At 49.3% G+C, this 16313-nt stretch overlaps 1 protein-coding gene across 5 annotated transcripts in view; it reads right to left on the bottom strand.

The window, feature by feature from the left end:
* Positions 1–906: 906 nt before the first annotated feature.
* The window catches only part of CEP89 (centrosomal protein 89), a 97153-nt gene continuing 81746 nt past the window's right edge, over positions 907–16313 (bottom strand). For 3 of the 5 annotated variants that reach the window (XM_055368898.2, XM_055368901.2, XM_055368899.2), the window contains 3 exons: positions 12729–12818; positions 6819–6988; positions 907–4352 (listed from right to left, as the gene is read on the bottom strand). In XM_055368898.2, the coding sequence (XP_055224873.1) occupies positions 4112–4352; positions 6819–6988; positions 12729–12818 (501 nt within the window). In that variant the 3' untranslated portion in view covers positions 907–4111. The remainder of the gene's footprint in view (positions 4353–6818; positions 6989–12728; positions 12819–16313) is intronic. The other 2 variants (XR_008673709.2, XM_055368900.2) reach the window with 2 other exon arrangements.

Raw genomic sequence — 16313 nt, forward strand, 5'->3', positions numbered from 1 at the left:
GTAATCCCAGCACCTTGGGAGGCTGAGGTGGGCGGATCACTTGAGGTCAGGAGTTTGAGACTAGCCTGGCCAACGTGGCAAAACCCTGTCTCTGCTAAAAATAAAAAAAATTAGATGGGCGTGGTGAGACACACCCTGTAATCCCAGCTATTCGGGGGGCTAAGGTGGGAGAATTGCTTGAACCTAGGAGGTGGAGGTTGCAGTGAGCCAAGATCGCACCACTGCACTCCAGCCTGGGTGACAGAGCGAGACTGTCTCAATTAAAAAAAAAAAAAAAAAAAGCCGAGCCTGGGAGGCTGGAAGGGCAGCAGGTTTCCTGCCCAGCTTTGGGGCCATGGACTCACACCTTGAGAAAACCAAGAGAGGCCCAACGAGCTGTACCCATCCCCTCTCCCACTCCTGGCTGCAGCCACTCCTTACCTGTGGACCCCCGCCCAGCTGTGACCCAGCAGAGAGGTGCCACAAACCTGGGCACACTGAGCCCTCCCCATGCCGCCCAGCCAAGTTTTGAGTGGATGATGTTTCCAGTCTTACTCAAGAATTCAGATGTCAGCCCAGCCGCATCCCAAGAGGCTCAGCCTCCTGCTGTGGGATCTGTATCCAGCTCAAGCCCTCCCTGCTGGAAGAGGTGCCCGGACCCAGGGAGGGCTCTCCTGAGCCACCCACACTGGGGACTGTGCCTTTCATTTCCGCCGACGATACAGGTAGGGGAGGGAGTGAGGAGCCAGTGACAGCTGCGCTCCAGAGGCTAAATGCTAGGCCACCCTTGGCCTTCAATCTCTGTCTTCTCAACACAGTTATTGACAACAAACACCACCAAGCATTGATGAGGATGCGGAGCAACCGGAACTTGTGCAGAGGTTGGTGGTGGGAAAGTAAAATGACACAAACACTCAGGAAGCAGGCCCGGGTGTTATTTCTTTTTTAATTGTCTATATAACAAAATCCACTGTTGTCACTGTTTTCCAGCATACAGTTCAGTGGCATTAAGGGCATTCAGGACAGCTCTCATGACAGACTCACACCCACATGCACACCTGGTGCCCCAGCCTGCTTTGTCCACTGTCTCCATTTCCCCAGGGCTGCTTTTACTTTTTATTGTATTATTTTTGAGGCAGGGTCTCACCCGGTTGCCCAGGCTGGAGTGCAGTGGCATGATTATAGCTCACTGCAGCCTCGACCTCCCAGGCTCAAGTGATCCTCCCACCTCAGCCTCCTGAGTAGCTGAAACCATAGGCGCCATCACCATGCCCAGGGCTGCTTTTAAATAATGGCAAAGCCAGCAAGGCTCACTCGAGTGCCTGGGTCATGTTCTACAGCTGCTTGACCAGGAATCTTCCAATGCCGTATGAAACCTCACCAGGACCAAGAAAGAGAAGGGTTCCCTGCTCAGACCGGACACTTGCAGCATGGGGGAGGAGGAGCCCCTCCCAGCAGACCCAGTTCTCCTCTGTGCAGTCCGGCCTCATTTCCCACCCAAGCTCTGGCCAAACTCCCTCCTGCTGCTCTGAGTGCCTGCTGTGCTCCTGGGGGCCCTCTCCACCCTTCTGTAGCTCCTGAAACCTTCTCCACTCTGCAAGGGCCGGGGCGTGCCAGTTCCTCCCAGAAGCACCCCAATGTTTCTGTCCTTTCCTGGAACCTCACAAGCACCCAGGTGCCTCTCTGCCTTGCCTGCCCCACCCTCCTTGGCATCCTGGACTCGTGGCTTCTCTGCTCATTTCCTATGGCACCCAGCAGGAGGCTGGGCAGAAGATAGGGTCTGTGGGACACCTGCCCTTGCCCTGGTCACAGTGCCATCCAGGAGTCCCCACACTTGCAAAGTACGTTTGCACTGTGTGAAAAACTTAAAGCAGAAACATAAGAACAAAAGTGGACACTTCTCAAAATAAAATGTTTGCATAAAAGGCAGAAAGACAGGGATGTCAACAGTGGTTCTCTAGGTCACGATGGCGGCAGCAGCGTTCCTGCTGACAAGCACCCCTGCCCCGCACAGCCACGCTGGGCTGCCGCTGCCTGTCAGCCTGTCTACAGGAGGCTGCAGAGTGGCCGTAAATGCCTTTGAAATAGCATCACAGTTATTTGTTAGGTCATCTCCTAGGGAGATGATACAGTTTTCAATCCCAGTGAGTCTTTCTACTGCTTGTAAAATAAAATTAAATTACAATGATTCAACTGTTGGACAAGCTTATAGAGTCATAAAAGAACTATGACTTTCTATCTCACCCTTCCGTCTGGCAATCAAAGATCACACGTAGAACTTCTACACATGACCAAGGACCAGTACTGGGGCCTCCTTCCCACCTGAAACAAGGCAGGACTTCACTGCGAGGGGCTCTGAAAAGGAGATGCTGCAGGGTGCCACCCCTGAGTCCCACAGTTAGGGTCCTTTGTAGCCCAATGTCCCCAAGTCCCTCCAGCATGCCTGGGACTGAATGATCCTGAGCGGCTGGGGTAATTTTCCTGAGGAGGTGGCACGTCATCTAACACACATGGGACAGAACCATGGCCCCCTGGTATGTTTCTTGGTGGTGGCAGTGGGGCAGGGACTCTATCTTAGCTCAAAGCCAGGGCTCTCATTACATGGGTGGGGAGCTGTGTGGCTCCAGAATCAATTACCTTCCCAGACCAGGCGCGGTGGCTCATACCTATAATCCCAACACTTTGGGAGGCCTAGGCAGGAGGATTGCTTGAAGCTAGACATTTGAGACCAGCTTGGGCAACATAGCAAGACCCCATCTCTACAAAAAAAAAAATTTTTTTTTGAGACAAAGTCTCGCTCTTGTTGCCCAGGCTGCCCAGGCTGGGGTATAATGGCGTGATCTCGGTTCACTGCAACCTCCGCCTTCCAGGTTCAAGCAATTCTCCTGCCTCAGCCTCCCGAGTAGCTGGGATTACAGGCACCCACCACCATGCCCAGCTAATTTTTGTATTTTTAGTAGAGATGGGGTTTCACCATGTTGGCCAGGCTGGTCTCGAACTCCTGGCCTCAGGTGATCCGCCTGCCTCGACCTCCCAAAGTGCTGGGATTACAGGAGTGAGCCACCATGGCTGGTCTATAAAAATTTTTTTTTACAAAATTAGCCAGGCATGTTAGTGTATACCTGTCATCTCACCTACTCAGGAGGCTGGGATGGGAGGATCGCTTGAGCCTGGAGGTCAAGGCTGTGGTGATTGCACCACTGCATTCCAGCCTGGGTAACTGAGTGGGACCCTGTCTCAAAACAAACAAACAAAAATAACAACTAAACAAAAGAGAATAAAGTACTTGCTCAGGAGGATAGAGAAGGGCTAGGGGAGAGGGCAGAAAAGGTTTGTACAACTTAGAGGGCATGAACAGCAGCAGCACCTTGTTTTTTTGACCAAACAAGAAAAGGCCCCCAGAGCTCACGCACAGCTATCATCAGGGCCGCTGCCATGGCCTGGCTCCTCGGGTGACACTTCCCCATCTGACACATGGCACGAGGGCTCAGCTGCCCGCCCAACCCTTCCAGCACTTCCCAGCTGCAGATCTAGGAGCTGGAAGGCAGGCCCGCTCAGCAGGCCACCTACTCACCAGAGCAGTGGGTGTCATAGAGCTCATCTCAGTGGCAATGTGGCCAGAGAACATGCCCTGGCTAAAACATATTTCAGCAGCACGTTATTAAAATAAAGCACAATGGGCCAGGCACAGCAGCTCACACGTGTCATTCCCGCACTTTGGGAGGCCAAGGCAGGAGGACAGCTTGAGGCCAGGAGTTCAAGACCAGCCTGAGCAACATAGCAAGACCTCATCTCAACAAAAAAGAAAAGAATTAGCTGGGCCTGATGGTGCACACCTGAGGTCCCAGCTACTCAGGAGGCTGAAGCAGAAGGATCTCAAACATGTTTGAGGCTGCCGTGAGCTATGATTGCACCACTGTACTCCAGCATGGGCAACAGAGTGAGACCCTAGCTCTAAAAAAAAAAAAAAATTTTAAAAATAAAGCAAAATGTTATCAATGGATTAAACTCTGAGACCATTTATTTCTTCCCTGCCCCGCAGCGTTCAGTGGGCTTACGCACCTCCGGCTGCCACCATGGGCTGCCCTGCAGGGAAGGCCTGTGTGAGGCAGACCTTTCAGGCCAGAGGAGCCTACACCACCGGCTCCCGCAGATTCTGGCAGGTGGGGGCAAGAGTCTTCAGGTCATAGGAGCAGACATCGCAGCCGTCCAGCAGGTCTGCCTGAGAGACGCCATTGAGGCTGGGGGCCACCAGAGCTCTGGGGTTGTCCTGCACGCCTGTCCTCGTGAGTGTGTCCTGGAGAAGTTCTCGGATTCTTCGGTTTTCCCTGAAGGTAGATTCCCAAATAACTTCAAGTTCACCTTCCATTTCTCTGAGGGAAATGAGTTTGAAATGGCACAATTTTAAAAATAATATAGAGCCCATATGAATCCCAAAGTAGCAAGAACTCAAAACAGAAGAACGCTATCGGCAGGGAACAGAGCCCTCGGTGCCTGGGTTCTGAAGCAAGCGCTCAGTGTGGAATGAAGCAGCTAAGTGCCCTGGGAATGGGGAGCAGCAGGACAGCCCAGGCTGGGGCTCAGTGTGGAATGAAGCGGCCAGTGCCCTGGGAATGGGGAGCAGCAGGACGGCACAGGCATTTCTCTTCCCTCTACATTCTGCCCTTGACTTTGGCGCCAGTGCAATCCCTGTTTTCTCTCAAGAATGAACTTGGGCATGTCGAATAAGGAACTGCAGGAACTGCAGGGCTGGCCTTGGCCAGCCAGACGCTCTAGCACAATGGCCTGGCCGCAGGCACCCACACAGCCCCTCCTGTGTCCCGTCTGCTTGTCCACTGTGACCTGGCCAGCACTCAGTGACCTTCCACAGGTCTTCCGCTCCATACAGCCCAGAGCTAAGAGCGAGTCAGGGGGTGAGGTGGGGAACCTGAGGAGATAAGACTCATTGCCAAGATGGAGAAGACTGGCCTGGCCCATGTGCCGGGATGGGGAGGCCCTGAGGGGCCGAGGCATGTGAGGTTGGAAAGAGCCACAGGGCAGCGTTTCCAGAACCAGGATGCAGTGCCCTGTGGTGTGCTGGGGAGACAGGACAGATGAAGGTGGCCACATCCTCACAGGGCCACAGTCCACTGGGAATAGACCAGGACACCAGCCACACCTCACAAGGTGCTTAGCCCCATCAGGGAGCATGGCCAGGCTGGAGAGGCCAGCTCCTTCCCGGACACTGCCAGATGGTTCTGGAAAATGTTGGAAACTGGATTTGCAGGTGGACTTCGCACCACGGTTTAAAGAGCAGGACACTGAAGTTCAGGGAGGCCAGTGATGTGCCCACTTGGCCGGAGTCACTTTTCTTGTGAACGTTCCTTCCTTCCAAGGCCCCTGATGCCCACTGTGTGGTGAGAACAACTTAATTAAACTATGTCTAAAAAAGCCCCAGCCTGGGCAACATGTGAGACCTCATCTCTACAAAAAACTTAAAAATTAGCTGGGCCCACGTGGTGGCATGCACCTGTATTCCCAGCTACTCGGGAGGCTGAGGCAGAAGGATGACTTGAGCCCAGAAATTTGAGGCTGCAGTGAGCTGAGATTGTGCCACTGTACTTTAGCCCAGGCAACAGAGCAAGACCTTGTATTTAAAAAAAAAAAAAAAAAAAAAAAAAAATTCCCCAGACTTCGGTTTTCTGAAGATATTTGTTAAATTATAGCAATCATGTTTAAATGTATGGTTGAACTCGAAAGAACAGGCAGTCTCTAAGGGCAGAAAAAATGAAGCCTAAACTGAAACCAAAGAGGCAGACAAAGTATCAGTTGCTTTGAGGACAAAAGTCAATGCCAAACCCTGGATGTTTGTAGACTGAGAGATCGTGCAGATCAAGAGTGACAGAAAATCTCAGGACCCACTCTTGTCCAAGTTTCTCTTCCTACTAGAGGCACTGTGAAGGTAGGTAAGTGGAGGATGTGAAGGACCCTCAAAGAAAGGAGGGGTGGGTGGGAGACCTGCAGATCTTCAAAGGAAACCTGTTCTGAAAGGCCAGGCATCACCTGGGGACCAGAGCCACCGGCCTGCTCTCAAATGGATCTGGAGTGAGTCTACACTGTTCCCCTGAGTGGGGATCCCCAGGCCCTGACTGCAGTGAATGAAGAGTTTAAAAAAGTTGGGCACAGTGGCTCATGCTTGTAATCCCTGCCACTTGGGAAGCTAAGGCAGGAGGATGGCTTGAGCCCAGGAGTTTGAGGCTGCAGTAAGCTATGATCACACCACTGCACTCCAGCCTGGGCAACATAGCCAGACCCTGTCTATAAGTAGTAATAATAATAGTAATAGAAATAACAGAAATAAAATACCTAATCAAAAATTAATAAAATCTCTCAAGAAAATGAAACAAAACTGGCTCATGCCTATAATCCCAGCTATACTCAGGAGGCTGAGGTGGGAGAACCGCTTGAATCCGGGAGGCGGAGGTTGCAGTGAGCCGAGATCGTGCCACTGCACTCCAGCCTGGGAGACAGAGTGAGATGCTGTCTCAAAAAATAAAACAAAAAGAAAATGAGACAAAATAAAAATATCAGTGAGACGGAAGGCAGCAGAAAAAAGAGAAAGGCAATTAGAGGTATGCATTGATTCCGGAAGTCCAATTCAAACAAGAGGAATTTTTAAAAGAATAAAGAAGATGAGGAGCAAATAAAACTCGAGACTAATATTACATTCAGATCAGAGTAAAATGTAGAAACAAAATTAAACAATGGAACAAATAAAACAGGCCCAGAGGGTTTTAGCAGAACCCTCAATCAGACATTCAGACATCCCTGCGGGCCATGGCGCAGGGCGCATGCCCCACCTGTTCTGCTGCAGTGCCTGGTCCAGCACCTCCTGCTTGTCTTTCAGCACCTGGTGCAGGTGCCGCATCTCCTGCCGGTACTGGGCTGTCTTGCCAGCGAAGTCCTCCTGCTGCTCCAGCAGACGGTGACTGATGTCCCCCAGCTTCAGTGCTGCCTGCTTCTTGTAGCCCTGGTCGGGGGAAGGACTCTGTGAGTGAGGGGACGCTGCCAGGCCAGGGTGAACGGTGCCTCCTGGCTGTGCTCCCTACCCACTCCTTGTGTGTCAGAGCCTTTAAAATCTAGCAACCCCGGATAAGTTTGGTCTGGGATTGCAAGTCTGGATCATAAAAGTCATAAAAAGTGACAAAAGAATTTCAGGTACAATAAAACCAAATTTTAATGTATATAAAGCCTAGTTCTTTATATGCTATAAATAAATGAAAACATAAAATATCACCATTGGGCACAGCGGTTCATGCTTGTAATTTCAGCACTATTACAGGCTGAGGCAGGCGGATCACTTGAGGTCAGGAGTTCGAGACCAGCCTGGCCAACATGGTGAAACCCTGTCTCTATTAAAAATACAAAAATTAGCCAGGCGTTGTGGTGCATGCCTGTAGTCCCAGCTACTTGTGAGGCAGAGGTGGGAGGATAACTTGAACCCAGGAGGCGGAGGCTGCAGTGAGTGTGATCACGCCACTGCACTCTAGCCTGGGTGACACAGTGAGACCCTGTCTCAAAAAAAAAAAAAAAAAAAATTACCATCACAGAACAAACTGGATGTTCTTGCAAATTAATCTACAACTGTATTTTTTCCAGGACAACTTTTATCCCTGCATCAACTGGTAACCTAAGAACTAATGCTGCCACTGGTCAGCACTGTTTCACCTTGACAAGACAGCCTCATCGAAGAATCCACCAAGGGCTGTCACTCTTTGTCACCAAACAGACAGCTGAGATGAAAGCCCGCCATTTACTTTCCTTCTTTCGTTTTTACTGTGTAGTACTGAAGGTTCTGAATTGTCCTGTGAGCATTTTTTTCTTTTTTTTTGAGACAGCAGAGTCTTGCTTTGTTGCCCAGGCTGGAGTGCAGTGGCGCAATATCGGCTCACTGCAAGCTCCGCCTCCCGGGTTCACGCCATTCTCCTGCCTCAGCCTCCTCAGTAGCTGGGATTACAGGTGCCCGCCACCACGCCTGGTTAATTTTTTTGTAATTTTTTTAATAGAGATGGGGTTTCACCATGTTAGCCAGGATGGTCTCGATCTCCTGACCTCGTGATCCGCCCGCCTCGGCCTCCCAAAGTGCTGGGATTACAGGCGTGAGCCACCGCGCCCAGCCGAGCATTTCTAAAATTATTGTCACAGAGAGTCTGACATGTAGTTCCAAAGACTCATTTTTTTATAAGAAACTCTGACACTCAGTTTATATATTCTCTCTGACCCAAGAATTGTTTAGTGCACAGTTTTTACACTTCCAAGTGAAATAACTTTTTGTTTTCTGATTTTGCTTATTAATTTCTGTTTTTAATATTTGTGATCAACAAATGCTGGCCGGGTGCAGTGGCTCACGCCTGTAATCCCAGCACTTTGGAAAGTTGAGGCGGGCAGATCACCTGAGGTCAGGAGTTCGAGACCAGCCTGGTCAGGAGTTCGAGACCAGCCTGGCCAACATGGTGAAACCCTGTCTCTACTAAAAATACAAAAATCAGCTGGGTGTGGTGGCGCATCTGTAATTCTAGCTACTGGGGAGGCTGAGGCAGGAGAATCGCTTGAACCTGGGAGGCGGAGGTTGCAGTGAGCCAAGATCACGCCACTGTACTCCAACCTGGGCGACAAAGTGAGACTCCGTCTAAAAACAAACAAACAAAAAACAAATGCCTACATTATTTCTACTTTAGGGATTTATTGAGGCTTTCTTTGTAGCCAAGCAATGATCAATTTTTGTGTCTTTTATATATATGTAAATATACCCTGTTGATTATGTTGTTAAATCTTCTATTTTCTTATTTTGTTTAACATCTTGATCAGTCTTGGATTAAGAGAGGTGGATTATAACTCCTATTACCAAGTTTCCATTTTTCTTTGTATTTCCTGTAGTCTACACTTCATAAATTTGCTGCTGTGTTATTTAGCGCATAGATACTCACAATTATTATAGATGATGATGTAGACAGGATCTCACTATGTTGCCCAGGCTGGAGTGCAGTGGCTACTAACAGACCTGATCATGCTGCACTACAGCCTCGAACTCTTAGACTCAACTCAAGTGATCCTCCTGCTCAGCCTCCTCTACAGGGACCCACACACCCAGCTCATACTATATATTATTAACTGTAGTCTTTTAGTATTATAAAAATCTCCCCCTTTTTTTTTTGGTGTCATTTAGTGCTTTTGGTCTGAATTCTATCTTGGCATATGTTAAGATTTCGACCTTTACTTTCTTTGTGTTTGCAGAAATCTGGGTTATCTCTACCCATCCTTTCAATTTAAATCCTTCATGAATACTTTGTTTTAGGTTGGCTCTTGGGTCTAGTGTGGAATAGCATTTTGCTTTATGAGCCAATCCAAAAAATATTGTTTTCCCTAATAGGTGAATTAAGCTAATTTACATTTACCTATAGGACACATTTCTTTGGTCTCAATTTTGTTATTTTATGTTTGGTTGTTTTATCTACATATTTTTAAAAGATTTTAAACTAATATAGTCTTTTTCTTTGCTTTTTTGCTGTTATAATTCTACCATTTAAAAAAATTAAAACAATTTTTTTTAGAAACAGGATCCTGCTCCATGCTCTGTCCCTCAGTCTGGAGTGCAGTGGTGTGATCATAGCTCACTACAACTTTAAACTCCTGGGCTCAAGATCCTCCTGCAGAGTTGGGACTACAGGCGCTGGCTATCAAGCCCGGCTAATTTTAAACTTTTTTTTAGAGATGGGGTCTCTATGTTGCCCAGGCTGATCTTGAACTCCTGGTCTCAAGCGATCCTACTACTTCAGCCTCCTGAGGAGCTGGGATTATAGGCATGTGCCACTCTGCCCAGCTCTAATTCCACTATTTAGGAATAAAGCTCGATTCTTGTAGTTGGCTTTATTCTTACGCCTTTATATTACATGTTCTTAGTCCCCTCTTTTTAGATCGTATCCATTGGTTCCCTAACAAAAGTAACAATACATTAGCTCATGACAACGTTTTCTTCACTTTTCCCCTCCTGTTCACCTGCTTAAGTATGCTTAAGCTCGTACCACTTGGTTTTTCAGCTTTAATGATATCCCTTGACTCTTATTACCTATGAAGAAATCAGCAAGTGCAATCTACTTTCTACCTTCCTTCCCCCTTTGCCCATCAGTTTCCTTGGCTGTATTATTACTACATTGTCAGAAAACATTTACATACAATTCTATCAGCCTTATCCCCGCTCTAAGTCTTATTTTACAATTAAATATATTCTTCGCTCACTACAAGTTAATTTTGCCGAAGTTTCCCCAATTAATTCTTGGTTGGCAGGACTCATTGTTGAGACAGGGTCTTGCTCTGTTGCCCAGGCTAGAGTGCAGAGGCATGAACATAGCTCACTGCAGCCTCAAACTCCTGGGCTCAATCAATCCTCCCACCTCAGCCTCCCGAGTAGCTGGGACTACAGGCATGTGCCACCAAGCCTGGCTAATTGCTGTATTTTTTGTAGAGACTGGGGTCTCCCTATGTTGCCCAGGCTGGTCTCAGACTCCTGGGCTCAAGTGATCTGCCTGCCTTGGCCTCCCAAAGTGCTTGGATTACAGCCATGAGTCACTGTGCCTGGCCATTTTCTTTATCTTAAAGTCGTATGTCTTGGTGTCAATTTTCTGGGTCCATTCTGTGTCAGTTTTCCCTAGGTACATAATGTGCCCTTTCAGGACATAGATTCAAGTCTTCTTTTATTTCAGAAAGGTTTTTATGAGTTACAGTTTAGAGCAGAATAAGCCCCTGTTTTGGTTTCTTCTTTGGAGGCTCTAGAAGTCAATCTCTTAGATCTCCATCACTTTCCACCGAATCCTTTGCACATCTCCATTTCCACTTTCCTGTCTGTCTTTCTCGGTTCTAGCTGCATATCCCTTATTGCGCTGTTATGACATCTGTCTCCATAGAATTCAGACTGCATTTCTTAAACGGCTTCTCTTTCCCTTCTATTTCTTCCCTGGGTCATGTCAGTTCCATCCCACACCCTCCTAGGCCTTGCTGCCTCTTCCTGAGGTCCTGTGTCTGCTCTGTGACATTTCTTCCTGGCTCTGACTGCCTCCTGAAGTCCTGTCTCTCCAGCTATCTCCAGCTCTCTAGCCAGCTACCTAGCGGTTCACTTTGGAGTATAGTTTTGATATCCTTTGTGGCAACACTTTTCCTGGTAAGTTTTCAGCAGTTTCCTTCAGTAGGAACTTATGCTTCTATTTTTCTTCCTTTTCCTTAAACTGCTTTTATATGAAGGCCTCTGAATTCCTCTGGAATGAGAGGAGGTTCCTGGGAGGGTGGGAGCGACAGCTGGGCCAGAGTGTCCTTCCAGACTTCCCATGTTCCCACCACCCTCCACCTTGCAGCCCCATCTCCCACTCTCTGAATTCAGCCTGGTTGGGAGGGGCTTCTGCCTGCATCCCTCAGTTCCCAGATCTCGTCTCAGCCCCGGATTTCCAAGGTGATGTCCTCCCTTTGAAGAGTGATATTTTGCAGGGATTTCCTGAGATGTCACCTCTGATTTCTCAAGCCTTTTCTCTTCATTTCCCCCGAGGCCCTGGCCTGTCTACCTTGGGGCCTGCTCACAGGTGTCTCCTCCGGGTGAGCCGGTTTTACTATTCCTGTTCAGATAAATGGTAATGCTATGGATTCCCCAAGCAAGGCCAACTACTCCGAGGATCACTCCTTCTCTTTTGGAAATAAAAAGCAGGAAAATTAGAAAAAAAGAAAGAAACAAAAAGAAAAACCCCACAGGGGGATTTTAGATTACTCAATACTTCCATGCCGAGTCCCCTCATAAACAGCATGGCACAGCCCCTTCCCTTTCAGCCTTTTTTTTTTTTTTTTTTTCTTAAAGAGACAGGGTCCCTGCCAGGTGAGGTGGCTCATGTCTGTAATCCCAGCACTTTGGGAGGGCCGAGTCAGGCAGATCACTTGAGCTCAGAAGTTCAAGACCACCCTGGGCAACATAGCAAGACCTCATCTCTAAACAAACAAAAAAAATACAAAAAAAAAAAAAAATAGCCAGACACCATGGTGCTTGCCTGTAGTCCCAGCTACTTGGGAGGCTGAGGCAGGAGGATCCACTGAGCCCGGGAGTTTGAGGCTGCAGTGAGCCATTGTCATGTCACTGCACTCCAGCCTGGATGACAGAGTGAGATCCTGTCTCTCCTTTTATTGGTGTTTTGTTTTGTTTTGGTTTTGGTTTTTTTTTTGAGACAGGGTCTCACTCTGTCACCCAGGCTGGAGTACAGTGGTGTGACCTCGGCTCACCACAGCCTTGAACTCGTGGGCTCAATGGAGCCTCCCCCGTCAGCCTCCGGAGAAGCTGAGACTACAGGCAAGCACCACCATGCCTGGCTAACTTTTTAAATTATTTGTAGAGATTGGGGTCTTGCTATGTTACCAGACTGGTCTCAAACTCTCGACCTCAAGCGATCCCCCTGGCTGGGCCTCCTGAGTCACTGAGATTACAGCGTGAGCCACTGTGCCTTGCTTCATATCCTTTTTTCTTAAACAGCTATGCAGTATTTTATTGTGTGAATGAACCAAAGTTTATTGAATGAGGTGAGAGGTGCTATTCTGCCAGCAAAACCTTACAATACTTTTACTCTGTGGACTATTAGTGATGCATATGCAAAAGGTGTCATTTTCTTAAGCACAAAAATCCACAGCAGTGAGCCTGCATTCCCATCTGAAAATGAAATCTCTGAGGCCAAATAACCACTTACCTTGACTTTTTCCTCTAACTTTCCCAGGCGAATGTTGCTTTTTATGACTTTATTAAGCACTCCATCCTTCTCACTTTCTAAACATTTTGCCTAAGGAGAAGGGTGATAAATGGGCTCTCAGTTTTACAGAAAAATTGAAATAACAAACAATTATTTTGCAAAGAGTTTTACTGCTACTGCTCACAATCTTCATTCTGCAACCTGTCCTGCCTCAACCCCTTCCCCACCCACTGTGTAAGGGCCTGGGCCTCAGGCCAACAGATGAGGATGGGCAGGAACAGGGCATGTGGGGTGCCCTGCTCGACACAAAGAGAAGAATTCCAGCCCCACAGACCAGGGGAACGGGAGAGGCTGCAAAGGTTTCCAGAATGCATCTCTACTCTTATGGAATCTATCTTTCCTTCAATCGCATCCAAGGAATAAGTGCCAAGAGGCCAATCAACTCATAACTTGACTCATTTGAACAATTTCAAAATTAAGGATAACATAATATGAATGCACAATGCCGTTTCTCCAAGCCATACATGAAAGGCAATACATCCAGGAGAGATGACATCATTTGAAGTCGAATGATTTAAACTAATATCCAGGTTGGACATGACCTGCTACATTCTATAAATTAACTATTTCAGATGTTAAAATAAAATAAGTAATGGTGAGCATTCTTTCCAAGGCAGGCTAGTGGTGACAAGTTTGATTTTCCAGAAGGAAAGCTAAGTCACAGAGAAATTGCCCCAGGTCACATGGAAAATCCACCCTAGAAGCAGGATTTAAAAAGATCTCAGGCCAGGCTTGGTGGTGTGTGCCTGTAGTCTCAGCTACTCAAGAGACTGAGGCACGAGAATGGCTTGAACCCAGGAGGCGGAGGTTGCAGGGAACTGAGATCGCGCCACCGCACTCCAGCCTGGGCAACATAGCGAGATTCTGTCTCAAAAAAAAAAAAAGATCTCAGTACCTAAGACTATTGTGTCTCCCACAAAAATGTAATAAATGCAAGATGGAGCAGTCATACTTGCGGAAACTGAAAGTGATTTTTGTTTTTTCTTTTTGTTTTATTTATTTATTTATTTATTTTTGAGACAAAGTCTCGCTCTGTCACCCAGGCTGGAGTGCAGTGGTGCGATCTCAGCTCACTGCAACCTCTACCTCCTGGGCTCAAGAGATTCTCCTGCCTCAACCTCCTGGGTAGCTAGGACTACAGGCACGCGCCACCATGCCCAGCTAATTTGGGGAAACCGAAAGTGATTTGTAGCCAGAGGTCATCAGCAGAAACTTCCCAAGGCAGAGTGGAGTCCTCCCACTGTTGATGTATGTACAGGGTTGGGTAAGGGCTCTCACGAGGTCCTGGAGACCAGGATGGGGTAGGGCAGGAGTACGTGGCTCAGTCCTAGGACAGGGCAGAGACTGGCAGAGCAGCCAGTAACACCCCTGGACCTGGCTAGAGGGGCTGGCCTAGGCACTCCCAGGGTCAAGGGGCCTGCAAGGCCGTAGGGATGTGTCCACTCCAGACCTGGCTACATAGGACCAAGAGCCCTGCCCAGACATCCTGGGAGCTCCCATGCCTCTCCCTGCATGGACAGCGGGTGTCTGCTTGGACACAAAAGTCCCTGGTGACAGGTGGAGCCAGGATGGAAGAAAGCAGCTCTCCCACACCCTACATCTCCGCTTTGACTCTGAGGGGCCTGAGGATTCTAAACTTGACAGCCAGGCCATGATAAAGGTCAAGGCAGGAGAAGGGAACACATTTTACTAACAGTTTGTTGGCTCAACAAGTAACTTTTAAATATCTGGAGACAGTCAGTGGCCTCCATTTCTATTTCCATCCTGGGCCCACAAATATTGGGGGTGGGCCGAGAGGGGAGTGTCTGAGGGTCTGGGAGGATCCTGACTTCATCGTGGAAGCCTGTGATACTCCCTGGCCCATGTGAGAGGCATGGGGCCTGCACCCCAGGGACCGGGATTCCCTGCACGTCCTGCCCTACAAACAAGACGGCTTTGCGTTTACAGTGGCCTCAACATGTGTCGGGCAGGTTCCCAGGAAATCTGTGGATGAAAGGGTTTGTTCGGCCCTTTAGATTTTTCAGCAAGCTTTCTCTTGCCCTCTCCATGTCCCGGTGAGGAAGGCCAGCACACACAACAGCAGAAGGGAAAATGGGCACTTAATGCTACCACAGAGAGTGCCAGGGTTCAGCTGCCTTTCAGAGGGGCAGCGCTGGGCCAGACACTTGAGTGCCTTCAAGGCTCCATCCATGCTGTGTCAAAGTCAAATTGCTTTCTGGAAGGCTCTGGAAAGGACTCAGAAGTCACCAGTAAAGTATGGCCAGACTGACCACACTCTTATCAGCAATTATTGTAATTTAAAAAACTGTTTTCAGCCGGGCACGGTGGTTCACGCCTGTAATCCCGGCACTTTGGGAGGCTGAGGCGCACAAGGTCAGGAGATCGAGACCATCCTGGCTAACATGGTGAAATCCCGTCTCTACCTAAACTACAAAAAATTAGCCAGGTGTGGTGGCATGCGCCTATAGTCCCAGCTACTCAGGAGGCTGAGGCAGGAGAATCGCTTGAACCCAGGAGGCGGAGGTTGCAGTGAGCCAAGATTGTGCCACTGCACTTCAGCCTGGGTGACACAGCGAGACTCCATCTCGAAAAAAAAAAAAAAAACAAAAAAAACCTGTTTTCAGGAGGAAGGCTCAGGGTGGCTGGCTGGAGGCACAGGATGTCAGACTCCTCCACACAGGAGAACCAAAACAGGAGTCAGTCATCGCACGGAGAACATCTAACGGAGACCACGGGAACTCGACAGGGGAGGGCTGGGCGGCACCCGCGCAATGAAGGAGAGGGAGACAACAGCCCAGACAGGATGGGTCTTGGTCGGGAGCCTGGAGAGGCTCCCCTGTGTCGGGAAAGGGTGAGAGATCCCCAGGGGTCCACATTCTCACCGCACACTCCTGTGATCCCAGCCCCAGGGGAGCCCCTCAACCCCTGCAGGCCCTGAGACTGGTGCAGGGTGCTCCCTGGAGTCTGTGTGACCCCACTGCTCCAGAGCGGGGGCTCACGCTGGGTCCCACACTGACCCAGGTTCCAGGAAGCTGCAGCACAGTGGCATCATTTTGAGAGTCCAGCCCCCACCAGACTACATCCTGCCCTGGGACCCAGCAGCCCCTGCATCTCCACATCCCTGGAGCGCCACGGACATCTCCCCACATGCACCCGGAAGGCTGCAGCGGCGAGGTGCCAGGTGGACCCAGTGGAGCAGCAGGTCCCAGTACTCTACCCTACAGTGTCCTGCATACCCAGAAGAGTGTGGTGCAGTGCACTGAAGAGGCTGCCCATGAGAGCAAGGGAGCCGAAGCAAGTGCTCCCCAATCCTGAAACCTGCCTGCCTGGGGCCCCTGTCACTAACAGCAACCCCACCCCCTCCAGCTGCAGAGCCCTGCGCACGTGCATGTGCCCTGAAGACAGGCTTCCCCTGCCCAATGCCTCCATTGCCAAAGCAACCCAAGCACACCTCCCAGGGCCTGGGGATCACCCCATCCTCTTCACCACAGCCTGCGGGGAGTGTCCCACCATGTTGGTTGCCCC

The sequence above is a fragment of the Gorilla gorilla genome, chromosome 20 (assembly GCF_029281585.2).
Source record: "Gorilla gorilla gorilla isolate KB3781 chromosome 20, NHGRI_mGorGor1-v2.1_pri, whole genome shotgun sequence".
NCBI classification, from domain to species: Eukaryota; Metazoa; Chordata; class Mammalia; order Primates; family Hominidae; genus Gorilla; species Gorilla gorilla.